A 27767-nucleotide genomic window follows, 5' to 3' on the forward strand; every position below is an offset into this window, starting at 1 on the left:
GTGACGTATGGGATATACATTCCTACCAGGAGGGGCAAAGTTTCCCAAACCTCAAAATGCCTATAAATACACCCCTCACCACACCCACAAATCAGTTTTTACAAACGTTGCCTCCTATGGAGGTGGTGAAGTAAGTTTGTGCTAGATTCTACGTTGATATGCGCTTCGCAGCAGGCTGGAGCCCGGTTTTCCTCTCGGTGTGCAGTGAATGTCAGACGGATGTGAAGAGAGTATTGCCTATTTGAATTCAATGGTCTCCTTCTACGGGATCTATTTCATAGGTTCTCTGTTATCGGTCGTAGAGATTCATCTCTTACCTCCCTTTTCAGATCGACGATATACTCTTATATACCATTACCTCTACTTATTCTCGTTTCAGTACTGGTTTGGCTTTCTACTACATGTAGATGAGTGTCCTGGGGTAAGTAAGTCTTATTTTCTGTGACACTCTAAGCTATGGTTGGGCACTTTTATATAAAGTTCTAAATATATGTGTTTAAACATTTATTTGCCTTGATTCAGGATGATCAATATTCCTTATTTCAGACAGTCAGTTTCATTATTTGGGATAATGCATATGAATAAAAACATTTTTTCTTACCTTAAAAATTGACTTTTTTCCCTGTGGGCTATTAGGCTCGCGGGGGCTGAAAATGCTTCATTTTATTGCGTCATTCTTGGCGCAGACTTTATTGGCGTAAAAAAAAAATTTCTTTGTCATTTCCGGCGTCATACTTGTCGCCGGAAGTTGTTCGTGTTTGCGTCATTTTTTTGACGTTTTGCGCCAAAAATGTCGGCGTCACCGGATGTGGCGTCATTCTTGGCGCCAAAAGCATTTGGGCGCCAATAATGTGGGCGGCATTATTGTCTCCACCTTTTTTCTCACATTATTTAAGTCTCATTTTTCATTTGCTTCTGGTTGCTAGAGGCTTGTTCATTGGCATTTTTTCCCATTCCTGAAACTGCCTTTTAAGGAATTTGATAGATTTTGCTTTATATGTTGTTTTTTCTCTTACATATTGCAAGATGTCTCAGATTGACCCTGGATCAGAAGCTACTTCTGGAAAAACGCCTGATGCTGGTTCCACCAAAGTTAAGTGTATCTGCTGTAAACTTGTGTTAACTGTCCCTCCGGCTGTAGTTTGTGATGAATGTCATGATAAGCTTGCTAATGCAGATAGTATTTCCATTAGTAATATACCATTACCTGTTGCTGTTCCATCAACATCTAATACTCAGGATGTTCCTGTTAATATAAGAGATTTTGTTTCTAAATCTATTAGGAAGGCTATGTCTGTTATTCCTCCTTCCAGTAAACGTAAAAGGTCATTTAAAACTTCACATTTTTCAGATTAATTTTTAAATGAACATCATCATTCTTATTTGTCTGTTTCTGATGATGATTTTTCTGGTTCAGAGGATTCTGTCTCAGATATTGACACTGATAAATCTTCATATTTATTTAAAATGGAATTTATTCGTTCTTTACTTAAAGAAGTTTTAATCGCATTAGAGATGGAGGAATCTAGTCCTCTTGATACTAAATCTACTAAGCGTTTAAATTCGGTTTTTAAACCTCCTACAGTTATTCCGGAAGTTTTTCCTGTCCCTGATGCTATTTCTGAAGTAATTTCTAGGGAATGGAATAATCTGGGTAATTCTTTTACTCCTTCTAAAAGGTTTAAGAAATTGTATCCTGTGCCATCTGAAAGATTAGAGTTTTGGGACAAAATCCCTAAAGTTGATGGGGCTATCTCTACTCTCGCTAAACGTACTACTATTCCTACGGCAGATAGTACTTCTTTTAAGGATACTTTAGATAGGAAAATTGATTCTTTTCTAAGGAAAACTTATTTATGTTCAGGTAATCTTCTTAGGCGTGCTATTTCTTTGGCTGATGTTGCGGCAGCTTCCACTTTTTGGTTGGAGGCTTTGGCACATCAAGTGTCAGATCATAATACTCATAGCATTGTTAAACTTCTTCAACATGCTAATAACTTTATTTGTGATGCCATCTTTGATATCATTAGAGTTGATGTTGGGTATATGTCTTTAGCTATTTTAGCTAGAAGAGCTTTATGGCTTTAAACTTGGAATGCAGATATGTCTTCTAAGTCAACTTTGCTTTCTCTTTCTTTCCAAGGTAATAAATTGTTTGGTTCCCAGTTGGATTCTATTATTTCAACTGTTACTGGTGGGAAAGGAACTTTTTTACCTCAGGATAAAAAATCTAAAGGTAAATATAGGGCTGCTAATCGTTTTCGTTCCTTTCGTCAGAATAAGGAACAGAAGCCTGATCCTTCCCCTAAAGGAACAGTTTCTGTTTGGAAACCATCTCCAGTCTGGAATAAATCCAAGCCTTTTAGAAAGCAAAAGCCAGCTCCCAAGTCCACATGAAGGTGCTGCACAGCTGGTAGGGGGCAGATTACGATTTTTCAAAGAAATTTGGATCAATTCGATTCACAGTCTTTGGATTCAGAACATTGTTTCACAAGGGTACAGAATAGGTTTCAAGGTAAGGCCTCCTGCAAGAAGATTTTTTCTTTCTCGCATTCCAATAAACCCAGTGAAGACTCAAGCATTTCTGAAATGTGTTTCAGATCTAGAGTTGGCTGGAGTAATTGTGCCAGTTCCAGTTCTGGAACAGGGTCTGGGGTTTTACTCCAATCTATTCATTTTACCAAAGAAGAATTCCTTCAGACCAGTTCTGGATTTAAAAATATTGAATCTTTATGTAAGGATACCAACATTCAAAATGGTAACTATAAGGACTAATCTGCCTTTTGTTCAGCAAGGGCATTATATGTCCCCAATAGATTTACAGGATGCATATCTGCATATTCCGATTCATCCAGATCACTATCAGTTTCTGAGATTCTCTTTTCTAGACAAGCGTTACCAGTTTGTGGCTCTGCTGTTCGGCCTAGCAACAGCTCCAAGGATTTTTTCAAAGGTTCTCGGTGCCCTGCTATCTGTAATCAGAGAACAGGGTATTCTGGTATTTCCTTATTTGGACGATATCTTGGTACTTGCTCAGTCTTCACATTTAGCAGAATTTCATACGAATCGACTTGTGTTATTTCTTCAAGAACATGGTTGGAGGATCAATTTAACAAAGAGTTCATTGATTCCTCAGACAAGGGTAACCTTTTTAGGTTTCCAAATAGATTCAGTGTCCATGACTTTGTCTCAGACGGACAAGAGACGTCTGAAATTGGTTTCAGCTTGTCGAAACCTTCAGTCTCAATCATTCCCTTCGGTAGCCTTATGCATGGAAATTCTAGGTCTTATGACTGCTGCATCGGACGCGATCCCCTTTGCTCGTTTTCACATGCGACCTCTTCAGCTTTGTATGCTGAACCAGTGGTGCAGGGATTATACAAAGATATCACAGTTAATATCTTTAAATCCGATTGTACGACACTCTCTGACGTGGTGGACAGATCACCATCGTTTAATTCAAGGGGCTTCTTTTGTTCTTCCAACCTGGACTGTGATATCAACAGATGCGAGTCTGACAGGTTGGGGAGCTGTATGGGGGTCTCTGACAGCGCAGGGGGTTTGGGAATCTCAGGAGGCGAGATTACCCATCAACATTTTGGAACTCCGTGCGATTTTCAGAGCTCTTCAGTCGTGGCCTCTTCTGAAGAGAGAATCGTTCATTTGTTTTCAGACGGACAAAGTCACAACTGTGGCATATGTCAATCATCAAGGGGGGACTCACAGTCCTCTGGCTATGAAAGAAGTATCTCGGATACTTGCTTGGGCGGAATCCAGCTCCTGTCTAATTTCTGCGGTTCACATCCCAGGTGTAGACAATTGGGAAGCGGATTATCTCAGTCGCCAGACGTTACATCCGGGCGAATGGTCTCTTCACCCAGAGGTGTTTCTTCAGATTGTTCAAATCTGGGGTCTTCCAGAAATAGATCTGATGGCCTCTCATCTAAACAAGAAACTTCCCAGGTATCTGTCCAGATCCAGGGATCCTCAGGCGGAGGCAGTGGATGCGTTGTCACTTCCTTGGAAGTATCATCTTGCCTATATCTTTCCGACTCTGGTTCTTCTTCCAAGAGTGATCTCCAAGATTCTAAAAGAGCGTTCATTTGTTCTGCTGGTTGCTCCAGCATGGCCTCACAGGTTTTGGTATGCGGATCTTGTTCGGATGGCTACTTGCCAACCTTGGACTCTTCCGTTAACACCAGACGACCTATCTCAAGGTCCTTTTTTCCATCAGGATCTCAAATCATTAAATTTGAAGGTATGGAGATTGAACGCTTGATTCTCAGTCATAGAGGTTTCTCTGACTCCGTAATTAATACTATATTACAGGCTCGTAAATCTGTGTCTAGGAAGATATATTATCGAGTCTGGAAGACTTACATTTCTTGGTGCTCTTCTCATCAATTTTCCTGGCATTCTTTTAGAATTCCTAGAATTTTACAATTTCTTCAGGATGGTCTGGATAAAGGTTTGTCTGCAAGTTCTTTGAAAGGACAAATTCTATGGGCAGAGGTTCACTCTTGCCATCTCTCAGCTATCCATATCCCAGGAGTAGAGAACTGGGAGGCGGACTTTCTAAGTCGGCAGACCTTTCATCCGGGGGAGTGGGAGCTCCATCCGGAGGTATTTGCCCAGCTGATTCAACTATGGGGCAAACCAGAACTGGATCTGATTGCGTCTCGTCAGAACGCCAAGCTTCCTTGTTACGGGTCCAGGTCAAGGGATCCCCAGGCAGCGCTGATAGATGCTCTAGCAGTGCCCTGGTCCTTCAGCCTGGCTTATGTGTTTCCACCTTTTCCTCTCCTCCCTCGTCTGATTGCCAAGATCAAGCAGGAGAGAGCTTCAGTGATTTTGATAGCACCTGCATGGCCACGCAGGACTTGGTATGCAGATCTGGTGGACATGTCATCCTTTCCACCATGGACTCTGCCGCTGAGGCAGGACCTTCTACTCCAAGGTCCATTCAAACATCCAAATCTAATTTCTCTGCGTCTGACTGCTTGGAGATTGAACGCTTGATTTTATCAAAACGTGGTTTCTCCGAGTCGGTCATTGATACCTTGATTCAGGCTCGAAAGCCTGTCACCAGGAAAATCTATCATAAAATATGGTGTAAATATCTTCATTGGTGGGAATCCAAGGGTTACTCATGGAGTAAGGTCAGGATTCCTAGGATTTTATCTTTTCTCCAAGAAGGATTGGAAAAGGGATTATCAGCTAGTTCCTTAAAGGGACAGATTTCTGCTCTGTCTATTCTTTTGCACAAGCGTCTGGCAGATGTTCCAGACGTTCAGGCGTTTTGTCAGGCTTTAGTTAGAATCAAGCCTGTGTTTAAACCTGTTGCTCCGCCTTGGAGTTTAAATTTAGTTCTTAAAGTTCTTCAAGGGGTTCCGTTTGAACCTTTGCATTCCATAGATATCAAGCTTTTATCTTGGAAAGTTCTGTTCTTAGTAGCTATCTCTTCGGCTCGAAGAGTTTCAGAGTTATCTGCCTTACAGTATGATTCCCCTTATCTGATCTTCCATGCAGATAAGGTAGTTCTAATAAGAATATCAATCAGGAAATTGTTGTTCCATCACTGTGTCCTAATCCTTCTTCAAAGAAAGAACGTCTGTTACACAATCTTGATGTGGTTCGTGCTTTAAAGTTTTATTTACAAGCTACTAAGGATTTTCGTCAAACATCTGCATTGTTTGTTGTCTACTCTGGAAGGAGGAGAGGCCAAAAGGCTTCGGCAACTTCTCTTTCTTTTTGGCTGAGAAGCATAATCCGGTAAGCTTATGAGACTGCTGGCCAGCAGCCTCCTGAAAGAATTACAGCTCATTCTACTAGAGCGGTAGCTTCCACTTGGGCTTTTAAACATGAGGCCTCTGTTGAACAGATTTGTAAGGGGGCGACTTGGTCTTCGCTTCATACTTTTTCTAAATTCTACAAATTTGGTACTTTTGCTTCCTCGGAGGCTATTTTTGGGAGAAAGGTCTTACAGGCAGTGGTGCCTTCCGTTTAAGTTCCTGCCTTGTCCCTCCCTTCATCCGTGTCCTAAAGCTTTGGTATTGGTATCCCACAAGTAATGGATGAACCCGTGGACTGGATACACCTTACAAGAGAAAACAAAATATATGCTTACCTGATAAATTTCTTTCTCTTGTGGTGTATCCAGTCCACGGCCCGCCCTGTCACTTTAAGGCAGGTGTTTTTATTTTTAAAACTACAGTCACCACTGCACCCTATAGTTTCTCCTTTTTCTTACTTGTCTTCGGTCGAATGACTGGAGGTGGGGGTTAGGGGAGGAGCTATATAGACAGCTCTGCTGTGGGTGTCCTCTTGCAACTTCCTGTTGGAAAGGAGAATATCCCACAAGTAATGGATGAACCCGTGGACTGGATACACCACAAGAGAGAAATTTATCAGGTAAGCATAAATTTTGTTTTTACAAGAATAAATTCACCTCCAAAAAGAGTGGAATGCCGCGAGCACCTGCCTTCTTCCTCATTCATCAGCTTACGAAACTGCTGAACGCACATGTCTATTGAAAAGCTTACCTAGGTTAGGATCAGGAGCAGAAATGCACTACTGGGAGCTAGCTGATTGGTGGCTGCACATATATAAAACAAAAAGAGGAGCGGAGTTGTACTGGCGCTAATAAGCCTAGGGGCTAGTGAGTTTATTATATGTATCTCTATCTGTAGATATTGTAATAAATGTTGAAACTTTCTATAATCAGGTGTAGAGAGAAAAAAAAAAAATATATATATGTATGTATGTATGTATGTATATATATATATATATATATATATATATATATGTGTATGTGTGTGTATATATATATATATGTATATGTGTGTGTATATATATATATATGTTGGTTAAGTAAAAATATTTTCCCTAACACTTAAGACTAGCACGATGCAAAGCAGGTTACAAAAGTGGTGGGATTGTGATGGGGTAATAGGATGATATCAATATCAGATATAAATACAGGAATAATCTATTTATAGATCAAATGTCAAAGAATAGATAAATATTGGTGTCTATTTTAGATCACAGAAGGAATAATCTACTTATAATAATACATAGCATTATATATACCTATATATATTTTTTTCTCTACACCTGATTATAGAAAGTTTCAACATTTATTACAATATCTACAGATAGAGATGCATATAATAAACTCACTAGCCCCTAGGCTTATTAGCGCCAGTACAACTCCGCTCCTCTTTTTGTTTTAACTATCTCTGGGTCCATGTATGAGGGATCCATTTCGTACTTGGCTTATTAAGAGGTCCTTGGCGCCACTTTTTTACTTGGCTGCACATATATGCCTCTTGTGATTGGCTCACCAGATGTGTTCAGCTAGCTCCCAGTAGTGCATTATTGCTCCTTCAACAAGAGATACCAAAAGACTAAAGCAAATTTGATAACAAAAGTAGATTAGAATATTGTTTATAATTGTATGCTCTAGCCTAATCATGAAAGTAAAAAGTGTTTCTTGTCCCTTTAATTAAATTTGTAGTTTACACTTTTAGCCATCATTCTAGTGCAGGGGTATCAAGCTCATTGTATCGGGGCCACTGGCCAAGTGTTCTTCTCCCATGGGGGCCACTTAAACAGAATGAGTGCTCTGGATATACTAGAAACTGGAAGTAACATTTACCACTAGTGCATGATGGGAGTTGTAGTCCTCAAAAGACATACACAGTGTATATTTATCTTGTGAGTGCCAAGAGAAGTGATCATTCTGGAACTAAATAAAAAGTGATATTTATCTAAGCAGTGCATAATGGGAGTCTACAATGGACAATGCACGCTTGTCTTTATATTTATCTTGTAAGTGCTTATATAAAAGATCAACTTGTTACACCGATTAGAACCCTAAAAATGGGGCAAAATGATTAATTTACCTAACAAACAAGGGCGGGCCCAATTAAACTAATATGGTCCCAGGGCCGGTACCACTGCTCTTGTGCATAGAAAGGAAGTAACGTTGTTACTACTTGTATCTTTTTTTTTTTTCTGAACAAGTGGCTGTTTTTTACCTAGTGCTGTGTGTTGAAGTTATTAAAAAAAAATTTAGCGACATAAAATTCCCTTCTAACCCCAGCTACATAGCCCTTGTAATGAAATCTCTCCCTCTCCAAACCATTTTGTAGGGTGGTAGAAGTTGGCTTCCAAAGACGATAGGTTGGCTGATCGGAAAAGGGAAGAACGAAGCCCATTTACCAGATGACCGGAACAAATCCGTAAGGACCTTGTCAATATCCTTCATGGGTTCCCAATGTGCTGGGCATTGTGGGGAAACTAGTATAGCTGCCTGCCATGCTTACCTTCAAAGCTTGCTCGCTTGTGCACATGAGGACCATACATTTCTTTTGCTTCTAAAATTGCCTTTGTTACATTAAAGGGACAGTGTACACCAATTTTCATATAACGTCATGTAATAGATACTACTATAAAGAATAATGTGCACAGATACTGATCTAAAATCTAGTATACAACCTTTTAAAAACGAACTTAGAAGCTCCCTGTTTAGCACTGTTGGAAAGGTTAGTATGGGACACCCAGTGAAAGGGGCTGGAAAGCAAAAAGAGCAGACACCTCCCCTTCCCTGCATATGAAAAGACCCTTTATACAATCAGTATAGTAGGTAGACAACCGGATAGTTCTAAAACTTTGGGGCTTGGTTAGAAGTCTGAAAATCAGAGCAATGCTATTAAAAAATAAAAAAAACTAATACATTGTAATAAAAACTGTGTGGGCTATATAAATGGATAATCTACAAAACATTTATGCAAAGAAAAAAATCTAGTGTGTAATGTCCCTTTAAAATATATATATATACTGTATATGAGGAATTGACTGTTTGTGATAGAAATATTTTTCAAGTGGGAGAATGAGTTTAAAAGGACAGTTAACGTCTTGTAAATACAAGATTCTGTTTAGCAAAACATACTTGTTTAAAAATGCTTTTGATGCAACAAGACCTTATTTGCTGTAAATGTTTTCTTTCCTAAGACATGGAAAGTCCACAATGTCATTCCAATTACTAGTGTAATATTCACTCGTGGTCAACAGGAGGAGGCAAAGGGCACCACAGCAAAGCTGTTAAATTTCACTTCCCTTACCCATAACCCCTACTCATTCTCTTTGCCTCTGTCAATGGAGGACGTGAAGTTGGTGGCTGAAGATATTTATTCCTTTTTTCGAATACTTTTCCCTGCAAGCAAGGATTTGGGTTTAGCTGTGTCCACGTCAATCTCTTGAGTAAGAGTAGTGGTGGCTTTTACGCAGTTAGAAAGTGGTGAGGCGGTCCTTGCTTTGTTTTCTAACATATTTGCTGCCCTCGGTATAGAAAGCAGAGTTGGTTACGCTGTTCTTTCTTTTTCTACAGGTCTCTGTAAGGAATATGTGTCCTTTCACGCCTTGTGAGTTGTCTTCCTGCCCGACAGCTAGATTTGCAGGCAAGTGCTTTTGTGTTCTAGGTACTGGAGACTTGCACTATCTATTTTAACTATGCATTCATTTCATGGGACATTTTATAATCCTTAGTCCCAGTGTGGGAACAGGGTCTAGGATTCTATTCAAATCTGTTTATGGTTCCCAAAAAAGAGGGAACATTCCGACCCATTTTAGACCTAAAATGTCTCAAGTTTTTCAGGGTACCGTCCTTCAAAATGGAAACCATTCGTTCGATTCTTCCTTTGGTCCAAGAGGGTTAGTTCATGACTACCATAGACCTGAAGGACGCACATCTTCATGTTCCCATCCACAGGGATCATCACAAGTTCCTGAGATTCACTTTTCTAGACAAGCACTTTCAGTTTGTTGCTCTTCCGTTTGACTTTGCCACAGCTCCAAGAATTTTCCCAAATGTTCTCAGGGCTCTCTTTGCAGTTGTCAGGTCTCAGGGAGTTGTGGTGGCACCTTGCATGGATGACATATTGGTTCAGGCACCATCTTTTCAACAAGCAAACTCTCATACAGAGATCTTGTTGTCTTTTCTACGTTCCCACTGTTGGAAAGTGAATCTGGAAAAGAGTTCCCTTGTTTCAGCTACAAGGGTGGTTTTCTTAGGAACCATCTGAGATCACCTATCTATGAAGATTTTTCTGACTGAGGTCAGAAAATCCAAACTTCTCTTTTCTTGCCTCTCTCTACAGTTTACTGTTCGGCCACCAGTGGCTCAATGCATGGAGGTAATTGGTCTGATGGTCGCTTCCATGGACATCATTCCCTTGGCTCGATTCCATTTGAGACCTCTGCAATTATGCATGCTCAGACAATGAAACAGAGACCATTCAGATCTGTCTCAGAGGATAGATCTGGACCACTTGACAAGATCTGGACCACTTGACAAGAGAGATTTCTAAGGATCATCTGTCGCAGGGCACATGTTTCCGGAGACCCTCCTTGGTGATTGTGACCATGGACGCCAGCCTGCTAGGCTGGGAAGCAGTCTGGGACTCGTTAAAGGCTCAGGGCCTATGGACTTGAGAGGAGTCCTCTCTCCCCATTAACACCTTGGAGTTGAGAGCGATCTTCAATGCTCTGATGGCTTGGCCTCAATTGTCCTTAGCCCGATTTATCAGGTTCCAGTCGGACAGCTTCACCTCATTGGCTTACATCAACCACCAGGGAGGAACTTGGAGTTCCTTGGCCATGAAGGAGGTGGCTCGAATTTTTCAGTGGGCAGAAGCTCACGATTGTCTTCTATCTGCCAACCACATTCCAGGAGTAGACAACTGGGAGGCGGATTTCCTGAGCAGACAGACATTTCATCCCGGGGAGTTTGCTCTCCATCCGGAGGTGTTCTACAGGTTAACCCTAATATGGGGGGGGTGCCGGAGTTGGATCTGATTGTGTCTCATCAAAACATCAAGCTTACAAGATACGGTTCAAGGTCAAAAGATCATCAGGCCGCCCTGATAGATGCTCTGGCGGTTCCTTGGGATTTCGGTCTCGCATACCTGTTTCCTCCATTTGTTATAATATGCTATGCAAAGATCATAAAAGTTACCTTATTTATTAACCTTATTCACAATTGAATTGCATCTAAAATAGCACAATGAGAGACCAAGATATAAGCCACTAACATTCAGAATTATACTTTAACAGTGTTTATTTAAACAATAGAACAATATACACTCTAATTAATTAAAACACCACGAGTTAGATATATTCCTAATGTAAACAGTCAGTTTAAATGCCAATTTATCTATGCTGAAATAAGTTCTTAATTACCTACAGTTAAGACAAATTCTAAAATATATTTATATATTTGCAAAGTAAATTACTTGGCATACAAAAGGCAAGCTTAACACTATATGGGACTATGAATATGAGTTTAAAATACAAATATGCTCTTTAAATCTATTAGTTGTAATTTAACTGCAGCGACAATGAATATATTTGTTTTAAATATTACCTATATTTAGCAACCTCATATTCTTTATCAAAAATATCCAAATCGATATTCAGCTTTTCCATGAGTCCAATTCACCTCAGAATACAAAAGGAGTATTTCTCCTGTTAAGTGTAGTCAGTCCACGGGTCATCCATTACTTATGGGATTATAACTCCTCCCTAACAGGAAGTGCAAGAGGATCACCCAAGCAGAGCTGCTATATAGCTCCTCCCCTCTACGTCATACCCAGTCATTCTCTTGCACCTAACTAAAGATAGGACGTGTGAGAGGACTGTGGTGTGTTAAACGTAGTTTTTATTTCTTCAATCAAAAGTTTGTTATTTTAAACGGCACCGGAGTGTGTTGTTTGTTCTCAGGCAGCATTAGAAGAAGAATCTGCCTGAGTTTTTCTATGATCTTAGCGGTCGTAACTAAGATCCACTTGCTGTTCTCGGCCATTCTGAGGAGTGAGGTAACTTCAGAACAGGGGATAGCATGCAGGGCCCACCTGCAAGGAGGTATGTGCAGTAAATTATTTTCTAAGGAATGGAATTGACTGAGAAAATACTGCGAATACCGATGTAATGTAAGTGCAGCCTTAAATGCAGTAGTAGCGACTGGTATCAGGCTGATATGTATGTATACTCTGAGGTATTTCTGGGGAATGGAATTTCACTAAGAAAATACTGTCAATATTAAAGTAATATTTGAGCCTGCACTGCAGTGAAAGCGACTAGCAGCAGGCTTATTAATAACACTTCATAATTTTCAATTTTAAAACGTTTACTGGCATGTCAATCGTTTTTTCTGAGGTACTTGGTGATAAAACTTTATGGGCATGATTTTTACCACATGGCTGTCGTTTTTTTCTGCATAAAAACAGTTTACTGAGCTTCCCCACTGTTGTAATGTGAGTGGGAGGGGCCTATTTTAGCGCTTTATTGCGCAGTAAAAATTTAGTCACAGTCTTCCTATTTCTTCCTCCATGATCCAGGACGTCTCTACAGAGCCCAGGGGTCTCCAAAACTAGTTTTGAGGGAGGTAATCAGTCACAGCAGACCTGTGACTGTGTTTGACTGTGATAAAAACGTTTATTATTTCAACTGTTATCCGTTTTTGGTATTAAGGGGTTAATCATCCTTTTGCTGGTGGGTGCAATCCTCTGCTAACTTTATACATTTTCTGTTAAAATTTGGTTGTTTTAACATATTTGGTTCATTGTTAATTCAACTGTGTCACATTTTTATGTTTCTTAAAGGCGCAGTAGCGTTTTTTATATAGCTTGTAAATTTATTTAAAAGTTTTTTCCAAGCTTGCTAGTGTTATTACTAGTCTGTTTAAACATGTCTGACACAGATGAATCTGTTTGTTCACTATGTTTAAAGGCCAATGTGGAGCCCAATAGAAATTTGTGCACTCAATGTATAGATGTTACTTTGAATAAAAGTCAAACTTTATATGTTAAAAAAAAATATCACCAGACAACGAGGGGGAAGTTATGCCGACTAACTCTCCTCACGTGTCAGTACCTTCGCCTCCCGCTCAGGAGATGCGTGATATTGTGGTGCCAAGTACATCAGGGCGGCCCATACAAATCACTTTGCAAGACATGGCTAATGTTATGACTGAAGTACTATCTAAATTGCCAGAATTAAGAGGTAAACGCGATCACTCTGGGGTAAGAACAGAGTGCGCTGATAATAGTAGAGCCATGTCTGATACTGAGTCACAATTTGCAGAACATGAGGACGGAGAGCTTCATTCTGTGGGTGACGGATCTGATCCAAGTAAACTGGATTCAGAGATTTCAAATTTTAAATTTAAGCTTGAGAACCTCCGTGTATTACTAGGGGAGGTATTAGCGGCTCTAAATGATTGTAACACTGTTGCAATTCCAGAGAAAGTATGTAGGCTGGATAAATATTTTGCGGTACCGGCGTGTACTGACGTTTTTCCTATACCTAAAAGGCTTACAGAAATTGTTAACAAGGAGTGGGATAGACCCGGTGTGCCCTTTTCACCCCCTCCTATATTTAGAAAAATGTTTCCAATAGACGCCACCACACGGGACCTGTGGAGGGAGCAGTTTCTACTCTGGCTAAGCGCACCACTATCCCGGTGGAGGATAGCTGTGCTTTTTCAGATCCAATGGATAAAAAGTTAGAGGGTTACCTTAAGAAAATGTTTGTTCAGCAAGGTTTTATATTACAACCCCTTGCATGCATCGCGCCTGTCACTGCTGCGGCGGCATTCTGGTTTGAGTCTCTGGAAGAGACCCTTAGCACAGCTCCATTGGATGAGATTATGAACAAGCTTAAAGCCCTTAAGCTAGCTAATTCATTTATTTCTGATGCCGTAGTACACTTAACCAAACTTACGGCTAAGAACTCCGGATTCGCCATTCAGGCGCGCAGAGCGCTGTGGCTTAAATCCTGGTCAGCTGATGTGACTTCTAAATCTAAATTGCTTAATATTCCTTTCAAAGGGCAGACATTATTCGGGCCCGGATTGAAAGAAATTATCGCTGACATTACTGGAGGTAAGGGCCATGCCCTGCCTCAAGACAGGGCCAAACCAAAGGCTAAACAGTCTAATTTTCGTGCCTTTCGTAACTTCAAGGCAGGAGCAGCATCAACTTCCTCCGCTCCAAGACAGGAAGGAACTGTTGCTCGCTACAGACAGGGCTGGAAACCTAACCAGTCCTGGAACAAGGGCAAGCAGGCCAGAAAACCTGCTGCTGCCCCTAAGACAGCATGAAGTGAGGGCCCCCTATCCGGAAACGGATATAGTGGGGGGCAGACTTTCTCTCTTTGCCCAGGCTTGGGCAAGAGATGTCCAGGATCCCTGGGCGTTGGAAATCATATCTCAGGGATATCTTCTGGACTTCAAAGCTTCTCCTCCACAAGGGAGATTTCATCTTTCAAGGTTATCAGCAAACCAGATAAAGAAAGAGGCGTTTCTACGCTGTGTACAGGACCTCTTACTAATGGGAGTGATCCACCCAGTTCCGCGGTCGGAACACGGGCAAGGATTCTATTCAAATCTGTTTGTGGTTCCCAAAAAAGAGGGAACCTTCAGACCAATCTTGGACTTAAAGATCCTAAACAAATTCCTAAGAGTTCCATCGTTCAAAATGGAAACTATTCGAACCATCTTACCCATGATCCAAGAGGGTCAGTACATGACCACAGTGGATTTAAAGGATGCCTACCTTCACATACCGATTCACAAGGATCATTACCGGTATCTAAGATTTGCCTTCCTAAACAGGCATTACCAGTTTGTAGCTCTTCCCTTCGGGTTAGCTACGGCTCCAAGAATGTGATAAGAAAAAGTAGCTCAATTTGCTTTAGAGTAACTGTGTCCCCGCAGCAGTTATCAGTTACCAGCCTTCCAGCAAAAGTTAGCAGCCAAAAGTCTTTCTTTTCTTTCTCCATGCTTGGGGTTAAATCATGTGCTATAACTTCACCCCTTTTTGTTCTGTACCATCATTGATGAATTGGTTTGGGAGGCCCTTCGGAGCTGAACATCTCATTAGACACCTGGGAGGTCTTATCGGATTGGCTCTTTATTGGTTCCCTGGCAATGCATGGTTACTAGGGCAACGCATCTTTAACAGTCAAATCTTTTGGCTGTAATTCTCGCATCGCAACACCGGGGGCAGCAGACATAGACAAACGGTTTCATTCAATTATTTCTATACAAGAATTTGTAATTTTACTTTTTAATATGTATACTATAATTTGATATTAATAAACTATGTGTTTAATATTCATAGGATAATATAGTGCTATCTTCTCTGATCACTTCAATACCATACGTAAGCATATTTTTAATAATCATATTAATAAGCAATTTATACTGTTAATTATTTCTCTTCCTATAATCACAGTATTCAACTTTCCAGCACGGCACTGCATCCCAACATGAATACAGTATATTTCATATTTCTAATAAATCCTGAATGCATTAATTTTGTTTATGACACATATTCATAGGACATCTTGTTATATTATATGTCTGGAAAATAAAGAGAGACACAGTTAAACATTATAGGCCGTCTAAAATGGTCATCTATCAAGTTTAGCAAATACCCGTCTAATATTAGACAATTAGACAATCTCTCAAATGTATGTGTTCATATTTAATATTATACAAGTTGTATTTTCAGTGAATTTCAAAGTTACAATACAACATATTTTCTGTTTAGCTAGCAATACAGACGTGTATCTGAGATTTAGGGGCAATTAACACATAGGCGACTCTAAGTCATTTCTTCAGCTATTGATTTGCTTTACGAATTTCATTAGGCTTCAAATGAAAATCTTAGACATTACGTCTCTGTCACTCCAGGGATTCCTGTAATCTAGGTACCATGCATCTTTGTTTGAAAAGATCTAAGCTCATTAAGTGGTCAGGTAAAGAATGTTTTGAAGTTTGTACTTTTGGCTACGGAGCAAATGCTCTCTTTTGAAGTTTTTTGGGATATCTTGTCTGCATTGAGCTCTGAGATATGTGTATTTACATTATCTGGGTTATAAGTACAATTTCTGACATCAGAATTGTAACCTTATAGTAATATCTGATAAAACATGGCTTCATATATAAACAAATTTCGGATAGAAATATTAATCAGGAAATTGTTGTTCCTTCTCTCTCTTCTGTCCTAATCCTTCTTCTCATAAGGAACGTATGTTGCATAACTTGGATGTTGTGCGTGCTCTCAAATTTTACCTACAGACTACTAAGGATTTTCGCCGCCTTCTGCCCTGTTGGTTTGTTTCTCTGGAAAGCGTAAGGGTCAGAAGGCTACTTCTACTTCTCTTTCCCTCTGGTTGAGAAGTATAATTTGTTTTGCTTATTAGACTGCTGGACAGCAGCCTCCTGAGAGTATTGCAGCTCATTCCACTAGGGCTGTCTCCTCTTCTTGGGCTTTTAAGAATGAAGCTTCTGTGGAACAGATTTGCAAGGTGGCAACATTGTCCTCTCTGCATACTTTTTCCAAATTTTATACTTTTGCCTCGGCTGAGGCTTCTTTTGGAAGAAAAGTTCTTCAATCAGTGGTGTCTTCTGTTTAGGTCTGCCTGTCTTGTTCTCCCTCCCTGTTCATTCCGTGTCCTCTAGCTTGGGTATTGGTTCCCACTAGTAATTGGGAGGACGTTGTGGACTCTCCATGCCTTCGGAAAGAAAATAAAATGTATGCTTACCTGATAAATTTCTTTCTTTCCGGACATGCAGAGTCCATGACCCAACCTTTATAATTAGACAGAAAAGTTTTACTAAACCTCTACACCTTTGTGTTATCTTCTTTTTCCATTTCCCTTCGGCTGAATGACTGGGGGATATCGGTAAGGCAAGTGACACTTAACAGCTTTGCTGGGGTGCTCTTTGCCTCCTGCTGCTGGCCAGGAGTGAATATCCCACTAGTAATTGGAATGACGTTGTGGACTCTCTATGTGCGGAAAGAAATGTATCAGGTAAGCATACATTTCCTTTTTCTTTAGTTTACAGGGATAGTCTGCTTGAGGTTTTTTTATTGTTTAAAAGATAGATAATCCCTTTATTACCCATTCCCCAGTTTTGCATAACCAACACATTTATATTTATATACTTTTTACCTCTGTGATTACCTTGTATCTAAGCCTCTGCAGACTGCCCCCTTACAATGCTGTCCTGAGGATTAAATATAATCTGCAGATTCCATGTGTATTGATATTTACTTCAGCAGATGTTATATCAGTTGCCTAATGACGCACATAGTTGTTCAGAACCCTTAAGATTGCATGCAATTGCTGAAAGCCGTAATCTTGCGTGACTTATCAGAAGATTTTCATGTTTCATAATCTACTTTCTTCCTTAGGTATAGTTAGTGTGTTTATATAATAGTTACCATTGTTAATATGCAAAATTGCTTTCTAGCTGCTTTTATAAAAAATAATTACTGTATGTGTCTTCTACTTTAGTATGATTGGAATAAGATTTTCACTCATATCTCTTTGGAAAGATTTGATCATTAATCTTCCTCTCTTTATGTTTGTGCAGATTGTATGGGATGAAACGAAGCAACGTTGGATTAATAACGACGAACCAGAAGAAGAGGTGAGTAGATTTTTGTGCGTACATAATAAAGTTAGGATTAAATGTACTTAGTGCAACGTTCATAATCCTGATGTGTTAAAATATCTTGACTTTCACATGACAGACTCGGCTTTCAGACTGAAGCAACTTTAGTTATCAAGTTATGTCAAAACAATGATGTTTTTAAATAATTCACTATAGGTTTGCAGAATAAATCTGCCAATCAATTTTGGTTCAATGTTGGAGTTAGTTATTTCTGTGCCGTGATGCCAGGAATACAGAGGTGGACACACACTTAGGGCTCCCACTAACTTTTCTACGCCAATGTACCCGCTGTTTTCAGTTCACAAATTTTAATTCAGTTTCTGACTAGCTGTACTTGGGCATCCATATGTACAGAACACAATATAAATTGGAGTTTCCTTTGTAGCTGATGAGAGTCCATAGCTTTAACAAATTGGGGGATATATTCAAGCCTATCAGGAGGAGGTCAATAACCCTCACAGAGCTTTAGCCCCTCCCACCTCCTCTCCCTCCCCAGTTTGTTATTGGCCTCTGAAGAGAGAGGTTATAGATTTCAGAAGTGTTCTACTTTCAATAGTTTATTATTTTTTTCATATGATTTGTGGGCTCAGACCTGACTTGGGACCCATTACCCCAAGGCAACTTTACTCCAAGAACAGGGATGAGGATTACCTCTGTTATGTGCTTTCCAAAACCCTAGTGGGTAATCTAACAGCCATAACTGCCCTCAGGCATCACAGGGACCGATCTCTAGCCCTCCCCCTGAGGGGGTTCAAGGTATATCAGCAGTATCTCTACCTGAGTGAATGCTGCCTAGATAGTTGCTTACTGGAAAATCTAGTGCTTTAGGCATGTGAAGTCCATACACTAAAGATATTAATCAAGCACTAACCAAATATGATTTCACCGGGCAACTGACTGTACAAGAGACCTGAAGAAATAGGAATTTAATACTTTTTACCTAAAATTTTATTTCAGAGCAAACCCCTGCCCCCACCTCCACCGGGGATCTTAAACAGACCTCAGGGCACTTCCTCCATCGCAGGAGGTCCACCAAACCCTTCTGTCAACATGTTCTCTATCAGAGCAGGTAACCATTACATACAAACTAGTAACAAAACCATGATAATATGTTAGTTAAATTGCTGCAGTCCTATTCAAATGTATTATAGCAATGTAGAAATGTAGCTGTGATTGCTATGATACAGATGGATACAGTGAAAGCATTATTAGATTGTATTAAAGAACGTTTTACAGGGCTTTTTGCAACATGATACAAAGCTCTCTTGTTTTGGCCTGTTCATCACAGGAAAAGGTACTTCTGTTATTTCAGGAGGAGCAAGAGGCCGTTACGTTGATGTGTTAAACCCCGGCGGTAGCAGACCTAGCAACTCCGTCCCTCCACCAGCTGATTTATTTGCCCCATTGGCCCCAATGCCTATCCCTGCAAACCTTTTTGTTCCAAATGCAGGTACGAAATATCTTGAAGTGTTTAAAAATTGTGATGTTTCTATCCCTTAACTGTGACTCTCTTTAAGGGCACTGGTATATGCTCCTCTATATTAGGAGACCTTAGAAAGCTAGATTTTTCATGCAACTTCTGAATCTGATTTTCAGTCTGTGAGGCCTTTGGATAAGACGGACGTTGCTGTGTTGAATACTGTGATTTTGATATAATTGTCACAGGGAACTGCTGAATTCTAACGTTCATTTTCATTGCTCTGTGTCAGTTCCTGAGGAGGAGCAGCCGTTGGAAGCAAGTGGAGCTGATACGGCACAACCTACCGAGCAGCCTGGCTTTGATAATGCACAGACCCCGGTTAGTTTTTAGCATCTACAATACTGTATATCAAAGGGACAGTCAACACCAGAATTTTTGTTGTTTTAAAAGAGAGATAATCCCTTAATTACCAATTCCCCAGTTTTGCATAACCAACACAGTTATAATTATACACGTTTTACCTCTGTGATTACCTTGTATCTAAGCCTCAGCAGACTGCCCCCTTATTTCAGTTCTTTTGACAGACTTGCATTTTAGCCAATCAGAGCTGTCTCCATGGTAAATTAACGTGCAGGAGCTCAATGTTATCTATATGAAACACGTGAACTAATGCCCTCTAGTGGTGAAAAATTATCAAAATGCATTTAGATTAGAGGCGGCCTTCAAATTAGCATATGAACCTCCTAGGTTTAGCTTTCAACTAAGAATACCAAGAGAACAAAGCAAAATTGGTGATACAAGTAAATTGGAAAGTTGTTTAAAATTACATTCCCTATTTGAAACATGAAAGATTTTTTGGACTTGACTGTCCCTTTAATGCATTGCTTTCTTCCACGCTAGTCAAGGTATTTAAAGGACCACTCAATGCAGCAGAATTGCATAATTAAATAGCGCGTAATAAAATAACAAGACAATAACACTCTGAATTTCAAATAAACAGTAAATTTTGTTTTTGCTGACAAATTTGTTCCCCCCCCCCAATTTTCCAGCCCCCTGTATCATGTGACAGACATCAGCCAATCACAGACTTGTATACGTATACCCTGTGAGCTTGTGCACGCGCTCAGTAGGATCTTGTTCCCCAGATAGTGTGTATATAAAAAGACTGGGCAAAATTTGATAATAGAAGTAAATTGCAAAGTGTCTTAAAACTGCTGCTCTATCTGAATCATAAAAGCTTATTTGACTTGAGTGTCCCTTTAAAGTAACATTAATAGATGATTGTTACAATTGGTCAATGAATAATATAACTTCTATCCATGATTCTTTAGAGAGACAAGAAATATTACTATCTAATATTTAATTCCTGTTCATGGTCTCTCTCTCTCTCAAATGGACACTGAACTCAAATTTTTTCTTTCATGATTCAAATAGAGCAGAAATTTTAAGCAACATTCTAATTTAGCTCCTATTATCATTTTTTCTTCTCTTGCTATCTTTATTTGGAAAGCAAGAATGTAAGTTTCGAAGCTGGACCATTTTTGGTTAACAACCTGGGTTGTGCTTGCTGATTGGTGGCTAAATGCACCCACCATTTAAACATGTGCTGACCAGTGTTCTGAACCAAATATTGGCTGGCTCCTTAGCTTAGATGGCTTCTTTTTCAAATAAAGATAGCAAGAAAAACAAAGAAAAATTGATAATAGGAGTAAATTAGAAAATTGCTTAAAATTGCCTGCTCTATCTGGATCACGAAAGAAAAAAAATGGGTTTAGTGTCCCTTCAATGTGGCCAATAATGAACAGATGTAGAAAACGCATACTTTGACCTAAGCTACAACTGTGTAGCATGTTGCAGGATCAAAGATTCACCATACCCATTCTGCACATAAACCCATACTGCAGTATTGAAATTGTCACTATAGACTGCAGTTTTAACAAGCAAAATGAGTTATTTAAAATACAAAACAAAGATAAAGGAGCTAACTGTAAACAATTTAACACACTCAGGAAATCTGTATTATTAGAAAAACACACAAAATTTGTTCTACAGTACACAGTCCATTTAAGTATCGAATTGTATGTGACCGCCACTTTCTTGTAACAATGTGATTCACCTTTTTCCCTTTTTTTATTTATTTATGTTTTGTAGTTTATGAATTCAGCTTCTCTGCCCCCTGGGTCTGATCTCACAAACTCAAACCAGGAGGACCATCAGTCAGGAGAGGTAACTACCAAACCATGCCGTATTCGTGTTCTGAGTACGCTAAACCCATCACCCCGTCTAACCAGCATCATGTAACCTAGCAGACTCATTAGCATGTCAGGATTTTGACAAAACTGATGATGATAAAAACTAATTGATTATTTTCCTTATTGAATGTAAATTTTGATGCTTAAGTGCCCAGTTTTTAAAAATTTGATCAAAAACAGGGGCACTTTAATTCATCAAAATTTACAGTTCACTCGGGTTGTGAAAATACTTATCTTTTAATCTTGACAGCCGCTCCAGCTTCCTCCGCCCGTCGCAAAGCCTCTTCCTGGGTCTAAAAATGAGGTATCCGGCTTCCTCCAATCACGGCGTTGAATCAGACTATGATTTCCCAACCCCCCCCCCGTGATTGGCGGATGACCGATCCATCATTTCTGACATCAGAAATGGCTTGCAAAGACCGGGGGAAGCTGGAGCAGCTGTTGAGTTTAAAAGGTCAGTATTTTCCCCTGTTTTTAATGGAATTTTTAAAAAACGGGCACTTAAGCATCAAAATTTACATTCACTTTAACACCTGGACACTGAAATAAAACTGGGATTTATAAAATGACATTTTCATGTTTATCTCTGGGAATAAACTTTTGTGCTTTTTATGAATTATTATATAGTAACCTGTGATACCCGGAAGTTATATTCTTGTTCTAGAAACTACTCTTATTTTCTCCAACATAGGTGTGTCCGGTCCACGGCGTCATCCTTACTTGTGGGATATTCTCCTCCCCAACAGGAAATGGCAAAGAGCCCAGCAAAGCTGGTCACATGATCCCTCCTAGGCTCCGCCTACCCCAGTCATTCTCTTTGCCGTTGTACAGGCAACATCTCCACGGAGATGGCTTAGAGTTTTTTAGTGTTTAACTGTAGTTTTTATTATTCAATCAAGAGTTTGTTATTTTAAAATAGTGCTGGTATGTACTATTTACTCAGAAACAGAAAAGAGAAGAAGATTTCTGTTTGTATGAGGAAAATGATTTTAGCAACCGTTACTAAAATCCATGGCTGTTCCACACAGGACTGTTGAGAGGAATTAACTTCAGTTGGGGGAACAGTGAGCAGTCTCTTGCTGCTTGAGGTATGACACATTCTAACAAGACGATGTAATGCTGGAAGCTGTCATTTTCCCTATGGGATCCGGTAAGCCATGTTTATTAAGATAGTAAATAAGGGCTTCACAAGGGCTTATTAAGACTGTAGACTTTTTCTGGGCTAAATCGATTCATTATTAACACATATTTAGCCTTGAGGAATCATTTAATCTGGGTATTTTGATAAGATTATATCGGCAGGCACTTTTTTAGACACCTTATTCTTTAGGGGCTTTCCCAAATCATAGGCAGAGCCTCATTTTCGCGCCGGTGTTGCGCACTTGTTTTTGAGAGGCATGACATGCAGTCGCATGTGTGAGGAGCTCTGATACATAGAAAAGACTTTCTGAAGGCGTCATTTGGTATCGTATTCCCCTTTGGGCTTGGTTGGGTCTCAGCAAAGCAGATACCAGGGACTGTAAAGGGGTTAAAGTTAAAAACGGCTCCGGTTCCGTTATTTTAAGGGTTAAAGCTTCCAAATTTGGTGTGCAATACTTTTAAGGCTTTAAGACACTGTGGTGAAATTTTGGTGAATTTTGAACAATTCCTTCATATTTTTTCGCAATTGCAGTAATAAAGTGTGTTCAGTTTAAAATTTAAAGTGACAGTAACGGTTTTATTTTAAAACGTTTTTTGTACTTTGTTATCAAGTTTATGCCTGTTTAACATGTCTGAACTACCAGATAGACTGTGTTCTGAATGTGGGGAAGCCAGAGCTCCTTATTTAAATAAATGTGATTTATGTGACAATGACAATGATGCCCAAGATGATTCCTCAAGTGAGGGGAGTAAGCATGGTACTGCATCATTCCCTCCTTCGTCTACACGAGTCTTGCCCACTCAGGAGGCCCCTAGTACATCTAGCGCGCCAATACTCCTTACTATGCAACAATTAACGGCTGTAATGGATAATTCTGTCAAAAACATTTTAGCCAAAATGCACTCTTATCAGCGTAAGCGCGACTGCTCTGTTTTAGATACTGAAGAGCATGACGACGCTGATAATAATGGTTCTGAAGGGCCCCTAAACCAGTCTGATGGGGCCAGGGAGGTTTTGTCTGAGGGAGAAATTACAGATTCAGGGAACATTTCTCAACAAGCTGAACCTGATGTGATTACGTTTAAATTTAAGTTGGAACATCTCCGCGCTCTGCTTAAGGAGGTATTATCCACTCTGGATGACTGTGACAATTTGGTCATCCCAGAGAAGCTATGTAAAATGGACAAGTTCCTAGAGGTCCCGGGGCTCCCAGAAGCTTTTCCTATACCCAAGCGGGTGGCGGACATTGTAAATAAAGAATGGGAAAGGCCCGGTATTCCTTTCGTCCCTCCCCCCATATTTAAAAAATTGTTTCCTATGGTCGACCCCAGAAAGGACTTATGGCAGACAGTCCCCAAGGTCGAGGGAGCGGTTTCCACTTTAAACAAACGCACCACTATACCCATAGAAGATAGTTGTGCTTTCAAAGATCCTATGGATAAAAAATTAGAAGGTTTACTTAAAAAGATGTTTGTTCAGCAGGGTTACCTTCTACAACCAATTTCATGCATTGTCCCTGTCGCTACAGCCGCATGTTTCTGGTTCGATGAGCTGGTAAAGGCGGTCGATAGTGATTCTCCTCCTTATGAGGAGATTATGGACAGAATCAATGCTCTCAAATTGGCTAATTCTTTCACCCTAGACGCCACTTTGCAATTGGCTAGGTTAGCGGCTAAGAATTCTGGGTTTGCTATTGTGGTGCGCAGAGCGCTTTGGTTGAAATCTTGGTCAGCTGATGCGTCTTCCAAGAACAAGCTACTTAACATTCCTTTCAAGGGGAAAACGCTGTTTGGCCCTGACTTGAAAGAGATTATCTCTGATATCACTGGGGGTAAGGGCCATGCCCTTCCTCAGGATCGGCCTTTCAAGGCCAAAAATAAACCTAATTTTCGTCCCTTTCGTAGAAACGGACCAGCCCAAAGTGCTACGTCCTCTAAGCAAGAGGGTAATACTTCTCAAGCCAAGCAAGCTTGGAGACCAATGCAAGGCTGGAACAAGGGAAAGCAGGCCAAGAAACCTGCCACTGCTACCAAGACAGCATGAAATGTTGGCCCCCGATCCGGGACCGGATCTGGTGGGGGGCAGACTCTCTCTCTTCGCTCAGGCTTGGGCAAGAGATGTTCTGGATCCTTGGACACTAGAAATTGTCTCCCAAGGTTATCTTCTGGAATTCAAGGGGCTTCCCCCAAGGGGGAGGTTCCACAGGTCTCAGTTGTCTTCAGACCACATAAAAAGACAGGCATTCTTACATTGTGTAGAAGACCTGTTAACAATGGGAGTGATTCATCCTGTTCCATTAGGAGAACAAGGGATGGGGTTCTACTCCAATCTGTTCATAGTTCCCAAAAAAGAGGGAACGTTCAGACCAATCTTAGATCTCAAGATCTTAAACAAGTTTCTCAAGGTTCCATCGTTCAAGATGGAAACCATTCGAACAATTCTTCCTTCCATCCAGGAAGGTCAATTCATGACCACGGTGGATTTAAAGGATGCGTATCTACATATTCCTATCCACAAGGAACATAATCGGTTCCTAAGGTTCGCATTCCTGGACAAGCATTACCAGTTCGTGGCGCTTCCTTTCGGGTTAGCCACTGCTCCAAGGATTTTCACAAAGGTACTAGGGTCCCTTCTAGCTGTGCTAAGACCAAGGGGCATTGCTGTAGTACCTTGCTTGGACGACATTCTGATTCAAGCGTCGTCCCTTCCTCAAGCAAAGGCTCACACGGACATCGTCCTGGCCTTTCTCAGATCTCACGGATGGAAAGTGAACGTGGAAAAGAGTTCTCTATCTCCGTCGACAAGGGTTCCCTTCTTGGGAACAATAATAGACTCCTTAGAAATGAGGATTTTTCTGACAGAGGCCAGAAAAACAAGACTTCTAGACTCTTGTCGGATACTTCATTCCGTTCCTCTTCCTTCCATAGCGCAGTGCATGGAAGTGATAGGTTTGATGGTAGCGGCAATGGACATAGTTCCTTTTGCGCGCATTCATCTAAGACCATTACAACTGTGCATGCTCAGTCAGTGGAATGGGGACTATACAGACTTGTCTCCGAGGATACAAGTAAATCAGAGGACCAGAGACTCACTCCGTTGGTGGCTGTCCCTGGACAACCTGTCACTAGGGATGACCTTCCGCAGACCAGAGTGGGTCATTGTCACGACCGACGCCAGTCTGATGGGCTGGGGCACGGTCTGGGGATCCCTGAAAGCTCAGGGTCTTTGGTCTCGGGAAGAATCTCTTCTACCGATAAATATTCTGGAACTGAGAGCGATATTCAATGCTCTCAAGGCTTGGCCTCAGCTAGCGAGGGCCAAGTTCATACGGTTTCAATCAGACAACATGACAACTGTTGCGTACATCAACCATCAGGGGGGAACAAGGAGTTCCCTGGCGATGGAAGAAGTGACCAAAATCATTCAATGGGCGGAGTCTCACTCCTGCCACCTGTCTGCAATCCACATCCCAGGAGTGGAAAATTGGGAAGCGGATTTTCTGAGTCGTCAGACATTGCATCCGGGGGAGTGGGAACTCCATCCGGAAATCTTTGTCCAAATCACTCAACTGTGGGGCATTCCAGACATGGATCTGATGGCCTCTCGTCAGAACTGCAAAGTTCCTTGCTACGGGTCCAGATCCAGGGATCCCAAGGCGGCTCTAGTGGATGCACTAGTAGCACCTTGGACCTTCAAACTAGCTTATGTATTCCCGCCGTTTCCTCTCATCCCCAGGCTGGTAGCCAGGATCAATCAGGAGAGGGCGTCGGTGATCTTGATAGCTCCTGCGTGGCCACGCAGGACTTGGTATGCAGATCTGGTGAATATGTCATCGGCTCCACCATGGAAGCTACCTTTGAGACGAGACCTTCTTGTTCAAGGTCCGTTCGAACATCCGAATCTGGTCTCACTCCAGCTGACTGCTTGGAGATTGAACGCTTGATCTTATCGAAGCGAGGGTTCTCAGATTCTGTTATCGATACTCTTGTTCAGGCCAGAAAGCCTGTAACTAGAAAGATTTACCATAAAATTTGGAAAAAATATATCTGTTGGTGTGAATCTAAAGGATTCCCTTGGGACAAGGTTAAGATTCCTAAGATTCTATCCTTCCTTCAAGAAGGATTGGAAAAAGGATTATCTGCAAGTTCCCTGAAGGGACAGATTTCTGCCTTGTCTGTGTTACTTCACAAAAAGCTGGCAGCTGTGCCAGATGTTCAAGCCTTTGTTCAGGCTCTGGTTAGAATCAAGCCTGTTTACAAACCTTTGACTCCTCCTTGGAGTCTCAACTTAGTTCTTTCAGTTCTTCAGGGGGTTCCGTTTGAACCCTTACATTCCGTTGATATTAAGTTATTATCTTGGAAAGTTTTGTTTTTGGTTGCAATTTCTTCTGCTAGAAGAGTTTCAGAATTATCTGCTCTGCAGTGTTCTCCTCCTTATCTGGTGTTCCATGCAGATAAGGTGGTTTTACGTACTAAACCTGGTTTTCTTCCAAAAGTTGTTTCTAACAAAAACATTAACCAGGAGATTATCGTACCTTCTCTGTGCCCGAAACCAGTTTCAAAGAAGGAACGTTTGTTGCACAATTTGGATGTTGTTCGCGCTCTAAAATTCTATTTAGACGCTACAAAGGATTTTAGACAAACATCTTCCTTGTTTGTTGTTTATTCCGGTAAAAGGAGAGGTCAAAAAGCAACTTCTACCTCTCTCTCTTTTTGGATTAAAAGCATCATCAGATTGGCTTACGAGACTGCCGGACGGCAGCCTCCCGAAAGAATCACAGCTCATTCCACTAGGGCTGTGGCTTCCACATGGGCCTTCAAGAACGAGGCTTCTGTTGATCAGATATGTAGGGCAGCGACTTGGTCTTCACTGCACACTTTTACCAAATTTTACAAGTTTGATACTTTTGCTTCTTCTGAGGCTATTTTTGGGAGAAAGGTTTTGCAAGCCGTGGTGCCTTCCATCTAGGTGACCTGATTTGCTCCCTCCCTTCATCCGTGTCCTAAAGCTTTGGTATTGGTTCCCACAAGTAAGGATGACGCCGTGGACCGGACACACCTATGTTGGAGAAAACAGAATTTGTTTACCTGATAAATTACTTTCTCCAACGGTGTGTCCGGTCCACGGCCCGCCCTGGTTTTTTAATCAGGTCTGATAATTTATTTTCTTTAACTACAGTCACCACGGTATCATATGGTTTCTCCTATGCAAATATTCCTCCTTAACGTCGGTCGAATGACTGGGGTAGGCAGAGCCTAGGAGGGATCATGTGACCAGCTTTGCTGGGCTCTTTGCCATTTCCTGTTGGGGAGGAGAATATCCCACAAGTAAGGATGACGCCGTGGACCGGACACACCGTTGGAGAAAGTAATTTATCAGGTAAACATAAATTCTGTTATTCTCTGTGACATTCATCTTTTAAAGGGA

At 40.8% G+C, this 27767-nt stretch overlaps 1 protein-coding gene across 1 annotated transcript in view; it reads left to right on the forward strand.

Moving 5' to 3' along the window:
- The window catches only part of SEC16A (SEC16 homolog A, endoplasmic reticulum export factor), a 148724-nt gene that overhangs the window by 104477 nt on the left and 16480 nt on the right, over window positions 1–27767 (forward strand). Inside the window, exons 24-29 of the mRNA XM_053695421.1 lie at window positions 8154–8243; window positions 17447–17503; window positions 18485–18596; window positions 18816–18977; window positions 19237–19325; window positions 21099–21173. Coding sequence (XP_053551396.1) covers window positions 8154–8243; window positions 17447–17503; window positions 18485–18596; window positions 18816–18977; window positions 19237–19325; window positions 21099–21173 — 585 coding nt within the window. The remainder of the gene's footprint in view (window positions 1–8153; window positions 8244–17446; window positions 17504–18484; window positions 18597–18815; window positions 18978–19236; window positions 19326–21098; window positions 21174–27767) is intronic.

The sequence above is a fragment of the Bombina bombina genome, chromosome 12 (genome assembly GCF_027579735.1).
Source record: "Bombina bombina isolate aBomBom1 chromosome 12, aBomBom1.pri, whole genome shotgun sequence".
In the NCBI taxonomy this organism is placed as follows: Eukaryota; Metazoa; Chordata; class Amphibia; order Anura; family Bombinatoridae; genus Bombina; species Bombina bombina.